Source organism: Mauremys reevesii, linkage group 6, assembly GCF_016161935.1.
Source record: "Mauremys reevesii isolate NIE-2019 linkage group 6, ASM1616193v1, whole genome shotgun sequence".
Taxonomy (NCBI): Eukaryota; Metazoa; Chordata; order Testudines; family Geoemydidae; genus Mauremys; species Mauremys reevesii.
Genome location: NC_052628.1, coordinates 95,515,555 through 95,536,487, shown reverse-complemented (window position 1 = coordinate 95,536,487; position 20,933 = coordinate 95,515,555). Strand labels below are relative to the sequence as shown.

At 41.6% G+C, this 20,933-nt stretch overlaps 1 protein-coding gene across 10 annotated transcripts in view; it reads right to left on the bottom strand.

Annotated features, from left to right (window-relative positions):
- The window catches only part of CEP78 (centrosomal protein 78), a 48,823-nt gene extending 29,432 nt beyond the window's left edge, over window positions 1-19,391 (bottom strand). For 5 of the 10 annotated variants that reach the window (XM_039545169.1, XM_039545176.1, XM_039545177.1 and 2 more), the window contains exons 1-8: window positions 19,182-19,293; window positions 18,714-18,897; window positions 12,253-12,535; window positions 11,479-11,654; window positions 10,873-10,945; window positions 10,128-10,231; window positions 2,701-2,875; window positions 560-673 (exon numbers count right to left, since the gene is read on the bottom strand). In XM_039545169.1, the coding sequence (XP_039401103.1) occupies window positions 560-673; window positions 2,701-2,875; window positions 10,128-10,231; window positions 10,873-10,945; window positions 11,479-11,654; window positions 12,253-12,505 (895 nt within the window). In that variant the 5' untranslated portion in view covers window positions 12,506-12,535; window positions 18,714-18,897; window positions 19,182-19,293. Of the gene's footprint in view, window positions 1-559; window positions 674-2,700; window positions 2,876-10,127; window positions 10,232-10,872; window positions 10,946-11,478; window positions 11,655-12,252; window positions 12,536-18,713; window positions 19,020-19,181 lie in introns of those variants that run through there. The other 5 variants (XM_039545171.1, XM_039545174.1, XM_039545175.1 and 2 more) reach the window with 5 other exon arrangements.
- Window positions 19,392-20,933: the final 1,542 nt, after the last annotated feature.

Below are 20,933 nucleotides of genomic sequence, written 5' to 3'. Positions count from 1 at the left end.
GGCATAAATATACTGACACATGACAAATATATTGACACACTCCCTTCTCTTCGTGTGTCAGTATATTTATGCCATCATCTGTAATTTTCACTCCATGCCAAAGAAATAGTATTTTTCAATTCACCTAACACAAGTACTGCAGTGCAATATTTCTTTTATCATTTTTACAGTGCAAATATTTGTAATAAAAAATAATGTACACTGATTTCAATTATAACAGAGAATACAATATATATGAAAAATGTAGAAAAAATCCAAAGTATTTATTACATTTCAATTATTATTCTATTGTTTAATAGTGCAATTAAAACTGTGATTAATTGTGATTAATTTTTTTGAGTTAATCGCGAGAGTTTACTGCAATTAAATTGACAGCCTTAATATTCACGCAAATAGAGCAAGATAAAACAAGTCAACATCTCCCTTTATTTAAAACATACTTGGCAAATATTCAGTAAAATCTGGTTTAATTTTTCTGAAATTGCTACATTTTTTAGAAGTTATAAATGAAAAATCTTTGTTTTTTAATCAGAATGGAAGGATAGATAAAAGTACATACCAACTAATGGATTTTTTCTTACATCCAATATCACTAGAGTTGTATTAGTTTGAAAAGCATCTAACAATGATTTTGCCCCATCGTTGGAAATTCCACACTGCTGCATGTCAAGAGCTGAAATGTTTAAAAAGATTAAACGTTACTCGGTTGCATCACTTGAACCAATAATTCAAATAATTAATCTATCCATAATGAAAACATCCACATGCATGTACCTAAGAGTCTTGCAAGTAACCAATCAATCAATAAATAAATAAATAAATAGTATTCTCAGCTCTACTCAAGGGAGAGCTAAGGTAATATTTTAAATGCAGGATGGAGATTAACATTTAAGATATAGCTGCTGGCAGTGTTCCCTCTAATTTTTCCCCACCATGTACGGAATTAATTTTGTTATGTACACCAATATGGAGGCGATGTGTTACACATCACCTCCATATTGGTGCACATAACAAAATTCATGTGGTGGGGGAGGAGCTGAGGGGTTCAGAGTGTGGGAGGGGGCTCTGGGGTGGGGCCACGGCTGAGGGGCTTGGGGTGCAGTCTGTCCTGGGAAGATAGGACTCCCCCCCCCATAGCAGCACCTGGGCTGGGGGGAAGGGGAGCTTCTCCCTGCTGCAGCAGTTCCGGGGCTGGGGCCATGGGATAGGCGGCTCTCCCACAGCCGCGGCAGGTCCAGACCAGGCTGAGTTGGGGCTGGGGAAGGGGCGCATGTCCCCTAGATGCGGCAGCTCTGTGGCTGGGCTGGGTCCGGGGCTGGTGGAGAGGCATCTCTCCTGGCCACTGCCCTGAGTGCCTGCGCAGTGCTTAATAGGAAGCTTAGAAGAAACTTAGGCTGCTGGACAAACATGAAAGAAAATAAATATTTGTGAATAGAAAAAGGATTGCTCTTTAAAAAGTTTTTAAAATACTGAAATATCAGCAGAATTTAAAGGCTTATGTTTAAATCCAGAATACTCTTGACTAGAATGTCTCTTTTTCACTAAACGATAGCAGTTATACAATATTTCTAAACATTTAAAACTAAATTAAAAATCCCTACCACATCATCTCATACACTCAGTTATCTTTATGATTGGTTTTGAAAATTGCTAACTTGAACAGCAGTGAAGCAAGATCTAATATGCAAGGCAATATTAAATGTAATGGTGCTGAACACCAACCAACAGCTGCTGGGAGAAAATAAATAAATTCAATAACTTAGATTTTAAATACTGGCTTCAGTATTTCACAGGGGGAAAACTACAACCACATCACTATGCAGATAACTATACTATCCAATACTTTTAAACTTGCTGTAGCTTTGCCATTTCTTGCAATATTCTTTCATGTTGTACAGCCACAGTATTTTCCCAGATGCGGTCCACAGTCAAACATACTGAAAGGTAAAATAAATTCTACAACCAATAAATTACTCCAGATTACAGAGCTGTAAGAAAGCCAAGACATCTGGAATTCTATAGCCACCTTAGGGTTTATGTACAGTAGATGAAGACCCTTATAAGATTGCCACCAAAATTTGTTCAGAAGTTTCACAAAATTACAGTTACCAAAATTAGAATTAAATACCAAGCAGCGTCTAACTAATGACCATGAAAACATTATTTCTTCCTCTATAAAACCTCTCCACATATCGGCTACTAGCTTTATATTTTGTAACTGTTATCCCTAGCTTGTTAAATACTTAAACTTAAAAATGTATTACCTATACAGCTATTACAGATGCAAATCAGCTACTGTTAAAGACTACTTCTAATGTGCCTTAGAAGCAGGGTGACCACACGTCTCGTTTTGGCTGGGAAAGTCCACTTTTTAAGCCCTGTCCCGGGGGTCTCGATTTTTTTGGCATAACTGGGAATTTGTCCCATTTCCTCTTGCCATCTGATCATCAGTTATCAAGAGCAAATGGAACAAATGCCCAGTTTTGCCAAAAAAGTGGGGCATGCCTCCCACTGGGACATGGAGGAATGTTCAGGGTGTGGGAGGACAGGCGGGAGGGAGAAAGAGAGCAGCAACACCAGCCCTGAACAGCAGGCCTCAGGTGAGCACTGACACTCACTCAAGCTCCTCCCGGTCTCCTGTTTTACCTTTGGGAAATATGGTCACCCTACTTAGAAGCACAAAACAATTTTTTACAATACCTTTCAGCCACAGGTCCTCTCCAAGACATTCTGCAAAGGCTCTAGCCCCTCGATCACCAACAAGTGTATTGCAGTTGAGAGTGATACGCCTCAAACCTGCCATGCAGTCAAGATCAGGTCTCCTATAGCGTAGACTTTCAGCCCAAGCTTCACCATGTCTTTTCATTGCCTGATGCTTTGAAAACAGAACAAGTTAACATTAGTGGTGAGGTGAAGCCATCAACACTGATGCAAAAAAGATTAATTACAATAATGATTCAATTACAATTACTATTATTGAAATGAAATAAAACCTAACTACAATGTTACTGAATTGAAGAAATACACACAATCATGCTCTTACACATTAACTCTCATTCTTATTACTGATAAATTATTTCAGGAAGTAAAATATAAACCAGGTTCAGAGAATTCCTTAGGAATATCCCTGCCTGCCTGTTATCAAGCAGGGACAGATATAGCCTCTTTCACACTTGTGTCTTAACTAACAGACACTCGCTAAAATGTTTTGTTTCTTATTTTCACAAAGACCAACACTTCAGTTTAAACACACCTTATAGTTCTACCATATTCTCTTCTATTATTGAAAAAAATATTTAAATAGTTTTAATCATTATGAGCTTGTAATGTTCACTGTAAGTCTTGAATTGCAAACTTGATTTGCTCATTAAACCAAGAAACATAGGGCTGGAAGGGACCTCAAAGGGTCATCTACCTCACCCTCCCCAGCAGAAGGATTGGCTACCTAGACCATCCCTGAGAGATGTTTGTCTAACCTGTCCTTAAACACCAATGGCAGGGATTCCACAGCCCCAAGGTAACCAGTTCCAGAGCTTAACATTCCTTATAGTTAGAAAGTTATTCCTAATATCCAACCTAAATCTTCCTTGCAGAAAATTAGACTGATTACTTCTTGTCCAACCCTCACTAAACATGGAGAACAACTGTTCGTCCTCTTTATAATAACCTTTCACATATTTGAAGACCATTACCTGGTCCCCGCTCAGTCTTACCTTCTCAAGACTAAACATGGCCAATTCTTTCAATCTTCTCATAGGTCATGTTATCTAAACCTCTTATGTTTCTTGATCTCCTCTGGACTTTCTTCAATTGGCCCACATCCTTCTTAAAGCATACTGCCCAAAACTGGATGCAGTTCTCCAGGTGAGATGTTACCAGTGCCAAATGTCATTCTTGTTTATGACATTCCAGTTTAAATATCCGTGAATGACACTTGCCTTTTTCTGCAACAGTATCATATTGTTGACTAATATCCAATTTGTGATCCACTATAACCTCAGTCTTTTTTCTGCAATACAACTGCCTAGCCAGTTATTCCCCACTTTATATTTGTGCATTTGATTTTGCCTTCCTTAGTGCAGTACCTTACAACTGTCTGAATTTTATCTTGCTGATTTTACGCCAATTCTTCAAATTTATCAAGATCGTTTTGAATTCTAATCCTGTTCGTCGAAGCTCTTGCAACCTCTCCCAGCTTGGTATCATTCGCAAATTTTATGAGCACTACTCTCTGCTCCATCATCCAAGTCATTTATGAAAATACATTACAAACAAAAAAAACACAGGCCAGATCCCTGCAGGACTCCATTTGATATGTCCTCCTACTTTGACTGAAAATCACTGGTAACTGCCCTTTGAGAAAGGTCTTTCATATACATGTAACATACCTAATGCAAAAACCACAAAATCAAGGAAGAGATAAGCCATCTAGCAAGTTTATAGCTTCTTCGCCTTCTCTCAGAGACACAGATTTCCCAAACAGCACACCCACCATATACCACTCAGCATTGCTGGGTAGACAGGGAACAGTGTCATTCTTCATGTCCTACTATTGTTTTAAAACCCAAAATTTATAGTACAAGGGAAAACAACAATTAAGCCTCAGAACTGGCATTCTAGAACTTTTAAGGTAGGTGCTGATATTTTTCCATCAGTAAAATGATACCAGCCCCACAACTGTCTTCATGAATAAAGACTTTTTATAAAGACTTCTTTCTGGGAAGCAGTAACTCAGAGACTTCAGGGTCACAGTGAATAATCAAATGAACACGAGCTTCCAGTTCAGCACTGTGGCCAAAGGCCTAATATGATCCTTGAAGGCATAAACAGGTGGATCTCAAGTAGGAATACAGAAATTATATTACTTCTGTATTTGGGACTGGTGTGACTACTGTGGAATACTGCATCCAATTCTGTTGTCTGCAATTGAAGAAGGATGTTGATATATTGGAGCAGGGTCAAAAAGCCACGAGAATTATTAAAGTACTGGAAAACATGTTTCAGAATGATTGAGCTTCTTGAGTCTATTATTTAGCTCAACAAAGAGAAAGTTAAGGGGTGACTTGATTAGAGTCTATATGTACCTACATGGGATACAGGTGCTTGATAATGGGATCTTTAATCTAGCAAACAAAGGCAGAACAAGATCCAATAACTGCAAACTGAAGCTAGACAAATCGAACTGGAAATAAGGCACATAATTTTTAAGGGTAATTAATCCTTGAAAAAATGTACCCAGGGTTGTGGAGGAGTCATCATCATTGGCAATTTATTTATTCTTTAAATATAACAGAGATGACAAAGAAAAGAAATGTATCTAACTTGGAATAGAGAGACATTATCAGATTATACAAGATAGGTAATACAAGTAAAATCAAACTATTCTCCAGAATCACTTCTTTAGAAAAGGGGGGCGGGGGAGGAGAGAGAGAAAAAAGAAGCAAAAGAAGGAAAGAAGGGTATTGAAAGTGAAGAGAGGACCAAGGGGGGGGGGAATACAAGAGGTGGAAGGAATAAAAGATGAGTGGTAGCTATGGTCTTGGAGGGCACTGCAAACAAGGTTCCCAACAGGGAATTAAATTGATTATTCCAATACTTCCAAAAATGCAGACCATATATCTATACGTTCATCTTGGTTGTTACTATTGCAAATATTATTTATTGCACTGCCGGCAGGCCAACCACATCAGAGTACCAATCTTTGGTAGCTGGACACCTTAGGAACTTCTACCATTGTAGAATTAGACATTTTGCATAGGTGAGGAAAGGGCATGAAGGAATCATTTTCAATTACGTGGTTTATGCTCAAAATCTCTTTTTAATCCTATCGGGCCAAAGAATAGGTCTATGGGCAGTTACATTTTTCAAGTTATCCCAAATTAAAGACAATGTAATAAGGGATGATATTTAAACTCAGAAGCAACCACACACCAGGCTTTCCTAGCAGCAAAACTGTGACTGATTTCTCCCTAAAGAAAGGGTAGAAGTCTAAGGGTACGTCTTCATTACCTGCCATATCGGCGGGTAGCAATCAATTTCTCGGAGTTCGATATATCGCGTCTCATCTAGACGCGATATATCGAACTCCAAACGCGCTCCCGTGAACTCCGGAACTCCACCACCGCGAACGGCGGTGGCGGAGTCGACGGGGGAGCCGCGGACGTCGATCCCGCGCCGTGAGGACGGGTAAGTAGTTCAAACTAAGGTAGTTCGACTTCAGCTACGCTATTCGCGTAGCTGAAGTTGCGTACCTTAGTTTGACCCCCCACCCAGTGTAGACCAGGCCTAAGTTTGGGACTAATTCTGGTGGTAGTGGGATGACAATTCCCTCCTCCATGCACAACTGGGGCTGGAGAAGATGGGAATTAATATGAGAACTGAAAGGTGGGTAAGGAACTGATTAAAGGGGAGACTAAAGGGGATCATGATGAAAGATGAACTGTTAGGAAGGAGGGTAATTACTAGTGGAATTCTTCAGGGATCATTCATGGGACCACTCATTTAATATTTTCATTAATGACTTGGCACAAAAAGTGGGAGCGTGTCAATAAAATATGCATATGACACATTGTTGGGAGGTATTGCTGGTATGGAGGAGGAGTGGAATATCACACAAGAAGATTTGGATGACCTTGAAAACAGGAGTAATAAAAATGGGATGAAAACTAATAGTACTAAGTGCAAAGTCATGCACTTAGGGACTAACAACAAGACTTATGAGGGACAGAGGAGGAGAAAAAGCTGGGTGTCCTGGTCAATTATAGGATGACTATGAGCTGCCAAGGTCATGTGGCTGTAAAAGAGGCAAATGCAATCCTACAATGTATCAAGTGAGGTATTTCCAGTAGAGTTAGGGAAGTGTATTACTACTATACAAGGCATGGGTGAGACCTCATCTAGAATACTGTGTGCTATTCTGGTCTCCCATGTTTAAGAAAGAAATTCAAACTGGTCCAGAGAAGGGCTACTAGGAGGATCAGAGGAATGGAGAAGGAGGAGGGTGGCTTGTTTAGTCTAGCCCAGTGAGTCTCAAACTTTTGTACTGGTGACCTCTTTCACATAGCAAGCCTCTCAGTGCAAACCCACCTTAAATATATTGAAAAGTGTTTTTAAATTTATACCACCATAATAAATGCTGGAGGCAAAGCAGGGTTTGGAATGGAGGCTGACAGCTCGTGACCCCTCTCATGTAATAACCTCACAACCCCGAGAGGGCCCAACCCCCAGTTTGAGAACCTCTAGCCTAACCAAATGAAGGCTAAGGGGAGATGTGATTATTCCTCTGATATATTTATAGAGAGCAAACACCAGGGAGGGAGAGAAGTAATTTAAGTTAAGGGCCAGTACTGGCACAAGAACAAATGGATATAAGCAGGCCATCAACAAGTTTAGGCTTAAAATTAGACAAAAGTTTCTAACCATCAAAGGAGTACAGTTCCAAGGAGAATAATGGGGACAAAATCCTAACTGGCTTCAAGACTGAGCTTAATAAGTTTATGGAGGAAATGGTATGATGAGGTTGCCTACAGTGGCAGATGGTCCAGCCGCAATTGCTATTAGCAAATATCTCCAACAGTCAGAGATGGATCACCAGAGGGGGAGGGCTTACAGAGAACTCTTTCCTAGGTGTCTAGCTGGTGGGTCTCACCCATGTGCTCAGGGACTAACTAATCACTGTATTTGGAGTTGGGAAGGATTTCCCCCCCATATCAAATAGGCAGAGATCCTTATGGTTTTTCATTTGCCTCTGCAGCATGGGGGCCCGGGTCACTTGCTGGATTGAACTAGAGTAAATGATGGATTTCTCTGTAACACAAAGTCTTTACATCAAGATTTGAGGATTTCAGTAACTCAGCCAGAGGTTATGGACTTATTACAGGAATGGGTGGATGAGATTCTGTGGCCGGCCATATGCAGGTAGATGATCACGATGGTCCCTTCTGGCCTTAAAGTCTATGACAGACTGGGCGTCAGGGGAAGGGACAATTTACTATGGTAAAGCCTAAGGTTGGGTAGACCGATGCCTCCTGATTTAAAAGGCAGTTGCATTTTTTCCAAAGGATAATCTGGGCTTGTTGCCCATACCCCACAAGGAGCTCTTAAAAGTGTTATTAATTTTGAAAAGAAACAGAGCAAAGAGCTAAGAACAAGTAGAAGTCACAGGAGAACATTCGTTTTTAATATTCTAACTCTGTCTGGATAGAGAGAGGGCTTGACATCTATGTAAATCCAAAACCATCTGTGTGATAAAAGATTGAAATTAATTTTGACTATTTTTTTAGGTCTCTGGAAAAGAGGACTCTTAACTACCTGATTTCCACCTGCTGCCAATGAAAACTATAATCTGAGAGTGCAAAGTTAAGCACCCCTGAGAGATACTGAGAGCTGCCAACCTGAGCCAATTTATTTTCTACCCTGAAATTTTCCCGAACAATTCAGCGGTTTGTAATATTGGGGATATTCTGAAGAGGGTTGGTAGTGAATAAAAATATAAAATCAGCATGTAGGCATATTTTCATCTCTTGGGAACCCTAGGCATTCTAATTTGTATTTGACTCCAAAGCCAAATCAAACAGGGGGGAGGACAGGGGACATCCTGTCTTGTACCAAGGAGGGGAGATGATGTGAGTGGTTACAACAGAAGCTAGGACTGGAGTACAAAAGTTTAATCCAGGAAATGAAAGAGGGACCAAATCCAAATTTTTGTAGAAAGAGGAACAAAGACTTTTTCTACGTGTGATAGTACAGTTCTGAAGGGTTTTAAAACAGTAGGACAGTGCAGAGAAGCTGACAAACGTTGTTTGACCCACGTCTCTTTTGTAAAAATCCTATGTAAGCAGCGTTACAGTCCTCATTTTTTCTAGTCATCCAGGTAGAATTTTAGACAAGTAATGCCAGAGTTCAATAAGGGTATTGGGCAAAAGCTAGCACATTCTTGGGCATCTTTGCCAGGCTTAAAGCTTAACAGAAAATAAGGACTCATTCAATAAAGAAGGTAGAGAGTCTTTAACAAAAGCCTCTGTGTATACTTCAGACAGTCTGGGAGCCAGGCTGTCTTTTATTTGGGCCTAAATTTCAGCTAGAAAGCCATCTAGACAATATTTTTAATTATACAGCTCTAATTAAGCACATCTGTTTGTCTCTCATGCTTTAACAGCTTCCAAATGATTGAATACAGCCCATAAGGGCAAGAGTCCTGATCCAAGCCCACTGAACTCAGTGGAAAGACTTCCATTTTCTTCCATAGGCATTGGATCAGGACCTCAATGCTTGGGATAGAAAAGGAGGTTGTATTGCCAAAAATACAATACACCTCTACCCCAATATTACACGGCCCGATATAACATGAATTCGGATATAACGCGGTAAAGCAGTGCTGGGGGGGGGGGGGGCTGCGCACTCCGGCGGACCAAAGCAAGTTTGATATAATGCGGTTTCACCTATAACACGGTAAGATTTTTTGGCTCCCAAGGATAGCATTATATTGGGGTAGAGGTGTAGTTTTCCTTGAGCTACTGATGTGCATAAGCTTAGCTTGTTTCTTTATCAACAAAAAGAAGACAGCAGCTAAAGTGTAGTGCAAACAATTAAAATTAGAACGACTATTTGTGCTCTCATAGGCCCTAATCCTGGGTGGTATAGAAGCATATATGTAACTTTAAGCATGCAAATAGTCCCAATGATTTCACTGCTTGCAGTTATGCAGATGCTTAAGTACTTTGTTTAACTGGGGCCTAAGTCACTTAATCAAACCAGGATATGTAGAACTGTGATTACATTAATGTGCTGAGCTATATTATTGGAGTCTTAAACATTCATATGACATGAACTATTTCTCATCATATAAACCTATATTATTTTCATGGATGTAATAAAAAAATAGCCATATATGCATATCTTGCTAGCACCAGTTCTCACTGAAGAGATATCATCTTAAGAGGAATATTGGGAACCCAATGTGACACTAGCAGTAAATTACACTAGGGCTTTTCCTATGGTATCAGAATGTTATTAATATTAAAATATGTAAATAAATTGTGTTTACATACTAGACTCAGCTATGAATCACAATGTATATACATTATATTAATCCATTTAAATATTTGCCTTTACAAAAGGCAGGTTACCTTTAAGACATTGGCCAAGTGTTCTGCTCCCCGCCAGGTCAAATTACATCCTGTAAAATTTATAGATTTGATGTTGGCTGAGTTTCTCACACTTTGACAGATTACTAAAGTTAAAAAGATAAAAAAAAATTACTGTCAGATAATTAAAATGAATAATACTTACCATGTTTCTTACGGTAGTGTTATAAAGGCATAATTAGCATTTGGAAAGAATCTAGATCCTTGAACGAAGAACTACTGTAGAAGAGTGAAGTATATTATTTATTTTAAATAAAAATATTTTAACTGTTCCATAACTCTTTGCATACAAACATGGAATATCTTTAAAATAGGTATATTTCAGAAGTGCTTTATATTGCATGTTAAAGCAGTTTAGATATTCTACTTAATATAAATGCTAGCTAATGTATTTCATGCCTTGTAAGCATTTATAAAAAGAACTTTTCAACATAAGAGTTTATTTGCTTGCAGCATACAGTAGGGTACTACTTTATTTCAGTGTGAAGAATGCTCAAAACCAAACACTAAAAAAAGAAAAAGATATATAGTCACAGCAATGACAAGTCTTGCACTTCACACACAAAATTTCACAATGTTCAAAGTGAACATGATTGTTTTCTGTTATAATCAATACAGCTTTAAATAGGGATGGAACAATGAGATTTTTTTTTAAAGGTATTTTAAAAGCAGTAACACAAAAGACACAGATCACCTTAGGCTATTTCTTTGAAATTTCAAAACTTACTTTCCAATCCTCCATCTCCAATTGGACAATGTGCTAATGACATGCTCTCCAAAGATGACGTCTTGGCCAACCCCTTCAAAATAAAAATCATTGAAAACATTTTTTAAATGCTTGAACAGCAATATTTTAATAGCACATATCTGAAGAAAAAGTAGTGGTCCTCACTCCCACGATGGATCCTTTATGCATGTAGAAGGGCCAGAATGGTGCAAAGGGTCCCTAAAAGCCTTATTTGTGTCTGAGGAAGGATTCTCCTAGTGCAGAAACTGTGGAAAATAGCTGTAAATCTGCCTTCTAAGCACTCCCTCTTAAGCCCCAGTGAAGGGGGCATGCCAGGGTAGTGCTGGGATGACATGTCAGAGGGAGGGCTGCAACATGCCAGACAACCTGAAGAGGCTGCAGTAACTTTGAGAGGTCCCCAGATCTGTCTAAGTTACACTAGCGGCCTCTCCAACCCTGAGAATAATCAAGGGCAAAAGAAGCTTAAATCTCCATAGCTCCACCTACATCTGTGGTAAACCTTTAAGAAGTGCAAAATAGAATCTTACCCAACATCTTTATTGCTAAATGCATACACTGGGTTTTTTTGTGTATTTGAAGTCTTACCTTTGTTAAAAATATTAGATCTCGCTCTCTTAGAAGCAGTCCCTCAAGTTCCAAATTTTTTAGAGCACTTGATATATTCAGACAACCTCTGATGGCTTTACATAATTGAGTAGTCATGTCTTTTGATCGAATTGCTGGAATTCGTCTTCTAAAGTAGGTTTTAGGTCTGTCAGCCCCTAATAAACAACAAAAGTGAATCACGGATAAAATCCGGGTCCCACTGAATCAGTGGGATTTTTGCCATTTAAGTGGGGCCAGAATTTTTTCCTATTTCTTTGTTTTATGATTGTGATATCTGAAGAATTATTCCTTTTTTCCCCATACACACACCAATTGCTATATTGGATCAGAACTGTCGTTCATTTAATCCAGTATCCTATCTCCCACAGAAGCCAAAACCCCGGGGGGGGGGGGGGGGGGGGGGAGGGAATCCCCTAACAGATACAAATAAAGTGGCCATAGGGTAAGTTTTTCCTATCCCCAAGAAGTAATGCCTAAAATTTCATTTTTATACCTCTTGGATTTTTTTTTATCACCACCACCTAGTGGACCATTAAAAGGAAAGGAGAGAGCTCCACTAAGTGTCTCCAGCTGATGCTATTCATACCACACAATCCTATGTTGTGATAACTCAGCTTTCAACACAAGATTGGTCTATTGTGCTCTAATTAAGAGGACATGATGGTGAACCATTTTTAAAAAAACTCCCAGTTTTCCTGTAATGAATTCCCAACTAGACAGATATAATTAAGATCTCAAGTGTTCATTACAAACCTGATTCTCCAAGACCCAGTTGATGAAAGCTTCTTATTACAACAGAAGTCAAAGTCTTATTATGCCTGATAGCATTCAGAAGTGGTGCCCAGTCAGGAGCCTTGAGGCGATCTGCATTTAGCTCAAGAATGCCCTGATTCACATTAGCTTTCACAGTTTTTAGTGGGACAGAGCCTTGAACAGCACAGAGAAATTCATAGTGAGAGTAAAAATCCAATGTGCTCTGTCTCCTTATTTTGACTGAGTCAATCATTTCTATTCATGTGCTGAGTTTCTCTCTAAACTGAGGGAGAAAGAAAAAAATAAAAGAGACTGATTCCACTGAACAGTAGATTTAATGTTACATGCTTTCAATATTAACATACGGGCACACAGTATTAAAAAAGCCAGACTAAAGCTTACATTCAAACAATTCACTAAATTCAGCACATATACAAAGACAATATCATTATGTTTAAAGTACTATACCCAACTGAATGAGATGGAAGGAAAGAAAAACCCTTACACTGATACCTTCACAGATGTAGTCAACATGCTAACTACTACAAAGCTAACCTTTCAAGGCTCCATGTTGCCACATGCTGGGTGCTTCTTGTGGAACGCTCAATGCCTTAAGCTGGTGCTGACTTACGTCCTGATCCAGCAATGAGATACATACAGGGAGATCCTTGCTCCTAGGATTGCTCACGTGTTCCAAGTTAAGCACGTGCTCAGGTGCTTTGCTGGACAAGAATCTAATCTACTACTATGGGATAGTCCAACTATAGAAAATAATCAAAACCAGAACTTGTCAGTTGCAACCACTGAGAAGCTGCTTCACTGACTGCAGGCAGAACAGAAATTGAGTTTTCTTATGCTAAAAGAATTGAAGTAATCATCTCACTGTTACCCTGTGCTTCTTCTATGTATCAGTCTCTCTCATTTTAGAATGAGAAGAGCTTATGATCTAAGTATTTCTGTTATGTGTTGGTATAGCACCTAGCACAATGGGGCCTTAATACATGGTTAGGGTCTCTAGCCTGCTGTAACAGGTTCAATAAAAATCAGTGATTTAAATAAAAAAATCGGATTTTTTTTATAAAATGCTTTCGGAGGAAAAAACCTATCTAAAGATAGTTTTAATTAAGATACATTATAGCTCAAAGATATCTCATCATGGAATAGGGATTATAAATTCTAATTCTATAGTATGAGACAATATATTCATGTAATGTTTGAGAAAAGTTTTGTAAATGAATTCCAATAGTTCATGGATTAGGGACCCAATTTTAAGGGATTCCAGGGGCTTCTGTATAGATTATTTAAATTAATCTTTCCATCTACACAATGGGACTCAGTGCTCAGTCTAGAAGATACCATCAGAGATGCTTAGTTTTGCAGTTCTCAAACTGTGGATTTGTGTCTCCAGAGGTAACATGCTTGTTAACAGCAAAAATGTTTAATAAATACATACATAAATAATATATAGAGGTGAGAAATAACAGACCTCAACCCTATCATCCCTCTGCAAATTTGTGTACGCAGAGTTAATCCCTTACCTCTCTCTAAAAGTGCAAAGTTTCAAAAAGTTCAGAGAATAGAAGATTGTTGGGGGCAGAATAGATCTGGACAAGGAGAAGAAGTCTAGAGATAAATGTGAGAAGGGAGGGACAGGTAGAAACAAAAGTGAAACTGTTTGAGCACCATATTCCAGAAGTCTTGAGGTCTTTCTGAGTGTAGCCTTCATTGATTTGAGATCTACCATACCATTCTCTCACTAGACAGGAAAACCTACAATGGCAGCAGGCTGTAAAAGAGACCCAGTTTGGGAATATTTTAATGAAGTTCCCCTACCTGTGGATAAGACAGGCATGCCTGCAAAATGCAAACAATGCAACAACAAAAATGCAAGGCCTGCCTGCCCGAATGAAACAATATCATGAGAAGTGTTTCTTCTCAGGAGGAAGCTGCCTTGAAAATGATGAAAGAAACATGTCTGAACATGCAGGATCTTCAGGTTGGTAAACTTTTTTATTTCATACTTCTTTCTTAAGGACTGCCTGTCTTCCTTCTGGACTATTCTTGAATTCTCACGTTTGAGCAAAAATATAGTTGTTACTCTATGGTACTACCATTTTAGATGCAGTTGTGATAAAAAAATAAATAGCTGAAATAGGCAGATGTTCCTTTTACAATTTCACCTTTAAAGTAGTACTGAGTGTCAGTGAATGCAATGAGTAATACTAAATGAGCAGTATTGTAATAATTAAATAACTGCATTGACTTATTTTGTTTAGGAGAATCCATCCTCAATATACAGGATTCTGAAGACTATCCACCTTAAAGATCACCATAATTTACTATAGTTTCAGAGTTATCTACCAATGACCGTGTTTCAGTCACATCATGGATGGCCACAGTATATCACCTGTAGCAAAAAAGAGAAAAAAAATCGCTATCATCCAGAAACAACCATGGATAAGTTTGTGATAAGAACCAGCAGATTACAAAAAGAGGTAATTGATGAAAAAATTGCCTGGTTTGTTTATGCAACATATTCTCCTTTCCCTATGACTGAGAACCCACACTTCATTAACATGGTTCAGTCATTAAGACCAGGATACAGTCCACCCAACAGAGCAGATGTCACAGGCAAATTGCTGGATAGAGTGTATGAAGGAGAAATTGAGCAGTGTGCAAAAGGTCTAGAGCAGGGGTGGGCAAACTACGGACCACAGGCCGGATCCAGCCCCTCAGGGCTTTGGATCCAGCCCAAGGGATTGCCGCCCCTGTGGTGCTGTGGGCCCCGCACTGCTCGGGAAAGTGGCCAGCACTAGTCCCTGCAGCCCCTTGCCTGTGGGCACCTCCCCCAAAGTTCCCATTGGCCAGAAAATAAAAGAGATGTGCAACATGGCTTTAGGAAGGGAAGGAATACTATAGACACGGTATTTACTGGAAGGAACTGAGTGAGATCTTAAAAAGAGAAATATGCAATGACAGAGTTAAATTACAAGCATTAAAAAAACAAATGGGAGAAGCACTATCTGCAGCTCATTTTCTTGCAAATATTCTCAATACTCGGTACCAGGGTCAAACCTTATCTGCTGAAGAGGAGGAGTTGGCTATGACATGGACATCCAGCAATCATCCCTCCATAATGCCAACTATAATAAACTTCAGAGTGAAGGGTGAACCATTCAAGAAATATGTGCTTGCTGATGAGGTTTTAAAGAAAGTCACACCAGTGAACTGGTGGAAGTCACTTAAGCACTTGGAGTCAGAGACTGTTGAAGTGATAATCTCACTTTTAACAGCAGTAGCTTCTTCTGCCAGTGTAGAAAGAATATTTACTTCCTTCAGACGAATTCATTCCAAACTGAGAAATCATTTGGGACCTGAAAAGGCGGGAAAGCTTGTTTTTTTCCCCCCCTTTTCTTTTCCAGATTATGAATGAACAGGAAAATGAAAGTGAAGACGACGGAGTTAGCTGCAGAAGCCAATAGTTTAAGTTTCTTATGTTGACTTGGCTGACATAGTCAATTTAATTTTAATTTAACTATTTTAGTTAAAAAAAATTAACAAAAACAAACCTGATTTAAAAAAAACTTGAATGTTTAACTAAATTAAAAAATTCATATGCTTGTTTTGTTAAAATATTGTACGTTTGCTGTTGAAGAAAAATCCAGAATACATAAAGTTGTTGTTATAGTTAAATAAAACAATTTAAAATGTCTGTCTGGTGTTCTCCTCCTAATACTGCATAGCAAGAAAATCCTCCAAATATTAATTATTAACCTGTTGAATTGGAGATATTTATGAAGCCATTGGGAGGTGAACTATCTGCTTCAATTACCTTTGGTAAATGGTATCAGAGGGGTAGCTGTGTTAGTCTACATCCACAAAAACAACAAGGAGTCCGGTTGCACCTTAAAGACTAATAAATTTAGTTGGGCATAAGCATAAGCTTTTGTGCTTTTTACCCACAAAAGCTTATGCCCAAATAAATTTGTTAGCCTTTAAGGAGCCACTGGACTCCTCATTGTTTATGATAAATGAAATAACCAAACAAGCATTCATTTTCTGATATAGCTGTAAAACTAATCTGCAAAATTTTCAAAATAAATCACTTAAAATTGTATAATGTGTACCTTCTAAAAATGAAACCTACATCTATCTCTGAGTTGTGAAGAATATGTATTAAAGGTTATAAAACCAACAAGAATGCACTTTTATGTAGAAATCCATGACTAAATTAAGGCTTCCTGACTAGTGATTTAAATCAAATCCACCCTGAACCATAATACAAATAATGAGACCAACAAAAGGTTCTGGGACCACCCTGAGATTGGAGATGCTTAGAAGGTCAAATATTTTAAGAGAGTTATGGGAATTTTATACATGAATCAAAACTGAGCCTTGATCTACACTACAAACTTATGTCAGTATAATTATGTTACTACACTGAGCAACATAGTAATACCGATCTAACTCCTGATGTAGACAGCGCTACGTTGACAGGAGGGCTTCTCCTATCGACATAGCTACTGTCTCTCGGGGAGGTGGAAAACCTATACTGACAGAAGAAGCTCTCCCGATGGCATAGACAGAGTCTTCACTAAGCACTACAGCAGCTATGCTGCTCCAGCACTGTAAGTGCAAACAAGCCCCAAGTATCCTGTACTGATAGAACCTACAGAAATAATTTGAAAAAGTGTTTGGAAATATAGAAGCTGACTAGACAATTTGTGTGTTGCAATGACATACTTTGCATATATTACATCTCCATCAAGGCATGAAACTTATATTTTTCCTAAAAGTTCCTCCTGAACTAGAAATTGTGATCAACCATTGCATGAGATTAAGCAAATACTGATGTTAGTATGTGACAAGAAGTTGATGGTTACACACAGACATAGAATATGAACACACTAACCTGGCCTTAAACAAACAAACACAAGCAAACCCCTATGCTTCCATAACCAATAATACCCAACTGTAAAATCCAACACCATGCCACTACATTGGCTATTCAGAATGTCAACCACTTCCTCCACTTTTAGATGCAATAATCTGATTTTTAAAAAAAAAACAATTAGGCATATAAAAGTTACACTAAGTCACTGCGTCTCTCACACAACCACTTTCTCATATTTCTTGCAAGGAAGAGTCAGGAGTAAGCACAGTCTTCCATTTATTTACTTGTAGGCTGTAAGATTCAGGAAGACTTCAAAAACAGAGCACTGTATTTTCACATCTGTTTTACTGACAGCTCAAGCACAATCTAATTAAGAAGCTCCTTCAGTGGAAACTACAGCTTTATATGCTTCTTTTGGAAAAACTTACTAGGAAGGATTTGAATTGCCTCTTATGACAATTATAAATGATACCAACAAGAGGGAACATGGTCCAACTTTGCTTCCCTTTCTTCACAGACTGGGTGTTAATTTTGTAGACAATGTAACATAAGAAAGTATATATGTATGATAAGTGGAATGTATTGCCTTGCAGACTGAAGACATGACAGTAAATGAAGGTAAAGTAGACAGTGGGCTATGATGTATTAAACCTCCCACAACGAGCAGTTTTCTATTATATACTTCCAATATATATTTTATCAAAGACAACCCTAACATTCTTATCATGGATTTCTTTCTGCCACTGGCCCTTCCCACCCAGCGTTATCATAGGGCTTGATTTTCACAAGTGCTAAACCTCCCAACTCCATCTGCAGCTTCACCATCACCGGCTTCCCCGTCAGCCCGTTCAGGAAGGGCTTGGGGTTCAGGGGCAAGCTCATGGTAACGCGGCCTCGCACAAGGCAGCGGTAAAAACAAAAATTACTCGCAGGGCCGCACGTGCGCCCGCTGGAGTCTAAGAGAAAAGCTGAAGTGGGGGATGGCGTACAAGGGCTACCTGGTGTCTGTCGACGGCTACATGAACATGCAGCTTGCAAACACAGAAGAATACATCGATGGTGCATTGTCAGGACACCTTGGTGAAGTTTTGTTAAGGTGTAACAATGTCCTGTACATCAGAGGAGTATAAGAAGAAGAAGAAGATGGGGAAATGAGAGAATAAGTTTGTATATTTCTGGAAAATAAAGATCAGTTTTTCACAAAAAAAAAAAAAAAGTCCATCTGCAGTCACTAGATGCTATAGGTGCCCAGGATCTCTGAAAAATGTTCAAAAGTTGCATATGCAAAATGCCCTCAAAAGCTACCATCCCTGCTGTTAAACAAATGTTTGTCTTTTTCCTTGCTGTTAAAAAGATCCTTATAATACTGTATAGTATGCTGAGTTTTATATCATAAGCAAATAATTTATGTAATAAGATCCAATCACAGAAAACTATTCATGTTCTACGCGTTCAATGAACTGTTCCAAGTAAATCATTTATTAAAGCAGTAGAACTTGAATCTGTATCGTTACAGGCAAAGCCCCAAACCCGAGTGTGTGTGGAATGGGATCAGGAAGCGACTGACCTCTGCTTAGGCTGATCCCAGCTTTTCTCTCGTTCTGATCTCACAATACGCCCCTCTCGAGAGCTATGTAAGCCTTCACTTCTGAGTTACCTGATTTACTAGCGCCAGCCAGTAACGGAAACAGACTGGGAGCCTTGATTCCAGAGAGTCAAATAAGTCACTGCAACCAAACAGCGAGCGCCACCTGCAAGTTCAAAATCAGTCGCAAATATGCACGACTGGCAGAGACCCACCACGACACACATGTGGGCCACACTCCGCGCTGCCCGACATGCGCGCGCCCCCTCACGTGCCCAATAAGCGTGGTCACGGCGACCCCGGCTCACAGATTTAACCCCCCGCCCTCCGTCCCCCGGCAGGCCCGTGCCCAGCGCCCCCATCTCCCCATAGCCTCTTCGGTACCGCGCTCTCTGCCTCGCCACCCCCAGCCCAGCCCAGCCAGCCGGGCTCACCGACCCCGGCACCCACCCCCTCTGTAGCTATCAGCCAGCGGCCAGCGCGCGGGGAGGTTTCCTTGGTTTCCCAACCGCCCCTTAACACGTGACTACTGGTGCTCGCGACCCATTGGGTGCTACCACGGTTCAAAATGGCCGCGTCCAACGAGCGGTCTGTGTAGCTAGGTCTCGCGCGCCGTTACTCGGCAATGCTGCCAGCCGCTCCTGGGCCGAACTTCCGAATCCTAGGGCAGGATCAAAACGTCCCGCGCCGCCAGCTTCCGGCTCCGCTTCCATTCGGAGGCGGGATTTCACCGAGTCCGCTCACACCCGCTAAGCTACGCCCCCTTCCCCCCCTCCCCCCGCGCATCAACTGATCCCTCTCCCCATCCTGGTCACCTAGCTACACCTCAGCCAACGCTCCGAGGTCTGTACGCTGCCCATTGCCAGACAGTACGCAGTCCCCCTCCCGCCCAGCCTTAGACACCCCGCTGCCCCCTTCCAGCAAGGCCCACCTTCACTGCAGGCCCAGCACCTAGTGCAGCTAAGGGCAGTGCCCACAGCAGAAACCTTCGTTTCTTGACTCCTTTTGCCATTTACATGAGGTTGGAGGTGCCCACCGTTCTTGGCCACTCCTTGAGGTCCAGGGCTTGGGCATGTAGGTGTTGGGATTCCAGTCCTTCTTCTCTTCAAAGGACCCATCATCATTTCCTTGGTCCTGCACACTGTTTCTTGGTGTCTTCTATCTCTTATGCTTTCTTTCCTGGTTACTCTCCCATTCTTATCACATGTCCAGCCCACCTCAACCATATGCTTTCAGTGGGAGTCCCAAGTCCATCTTCCCCCTAACTTCTTCCATGGACATAATCTACCTTCCAGGCAGCTTGCTCTGCTGCAGGGGCTCTGCTCAGCTAGAGCAGCCTGAAGCCAGGGCCTTGCTCAGCCTTTGCGCCAGCAGGGAGCAGCAGAGCCAGTCCAGAGCCTCGCGCGCTCCTGCGCTCTGGGCGCCCTGGGGGCCCTCTGGGCTCCAACGGCTGCTCCCCCATGCTTCTGAGGCCGGCCGGATGGCTCTGGCCCAGGTTGCCCCCAGCCCCAGGCCCGGCCCAGGCCCCGGCTGCAGGCCTCCCGGCTGGGAGGCCTCTGATTGGCAGCTGGGAGCCCAGAGCCCCCCATCCCCAGGCGGCCCTGGCCTCCCCAGGCGCTGGGGCAGAAGCAGAAGGCAGCCCTCCGCGCCGCGCGCGCGGCCAGCGGCCGAGGGCTCCCTCGCGCCCGGCCGGGAGGCTCTGGGCGGCGCCCTCTCTGCGCAGCTGCGGTGGCTCTAATTTAAAGCCCAGGCCATCCCAGCCCCAGGCTGAGCCTAGGCCAGCCCAAAGCCAAAGGCTCCCAGCTCCGGCCGGCGCTCTGGGCGCAGCGGGCTGATTCCAGCTCTGGGCAGGCAGGCGGGGCTCAGGGCCCCAGGGCCGCAGGCAGCCAGGTTGCAGGGGCCTGGCCTCAGCTGGAGCCCAGAGCTCCCCCGCGCTGCCTGATTCGGCCGGCGCTGGGGGGTTAAGGCTCTGCTCCCGCCCCCGGCAGGCGGCGCGAGCAGCCGCGGCCCAGAGCGCAAACCTAAAGGCGCCGCTGCTGGGCTCCCCGCCGGCCAGCGCAGAGCCAGGCCCAGAGGAGCCGGCTGGCGGGCGCCTGCTCTCCCTTCCAGGGCCCTGGGGGCCCCGCGCAGCTCTGGGCTCCCTTTCCGGGCCGGCTGGGTTTAAAGCCTCCTGCCCCGCCGGCTGTGGAGGAGCTCTCGGCT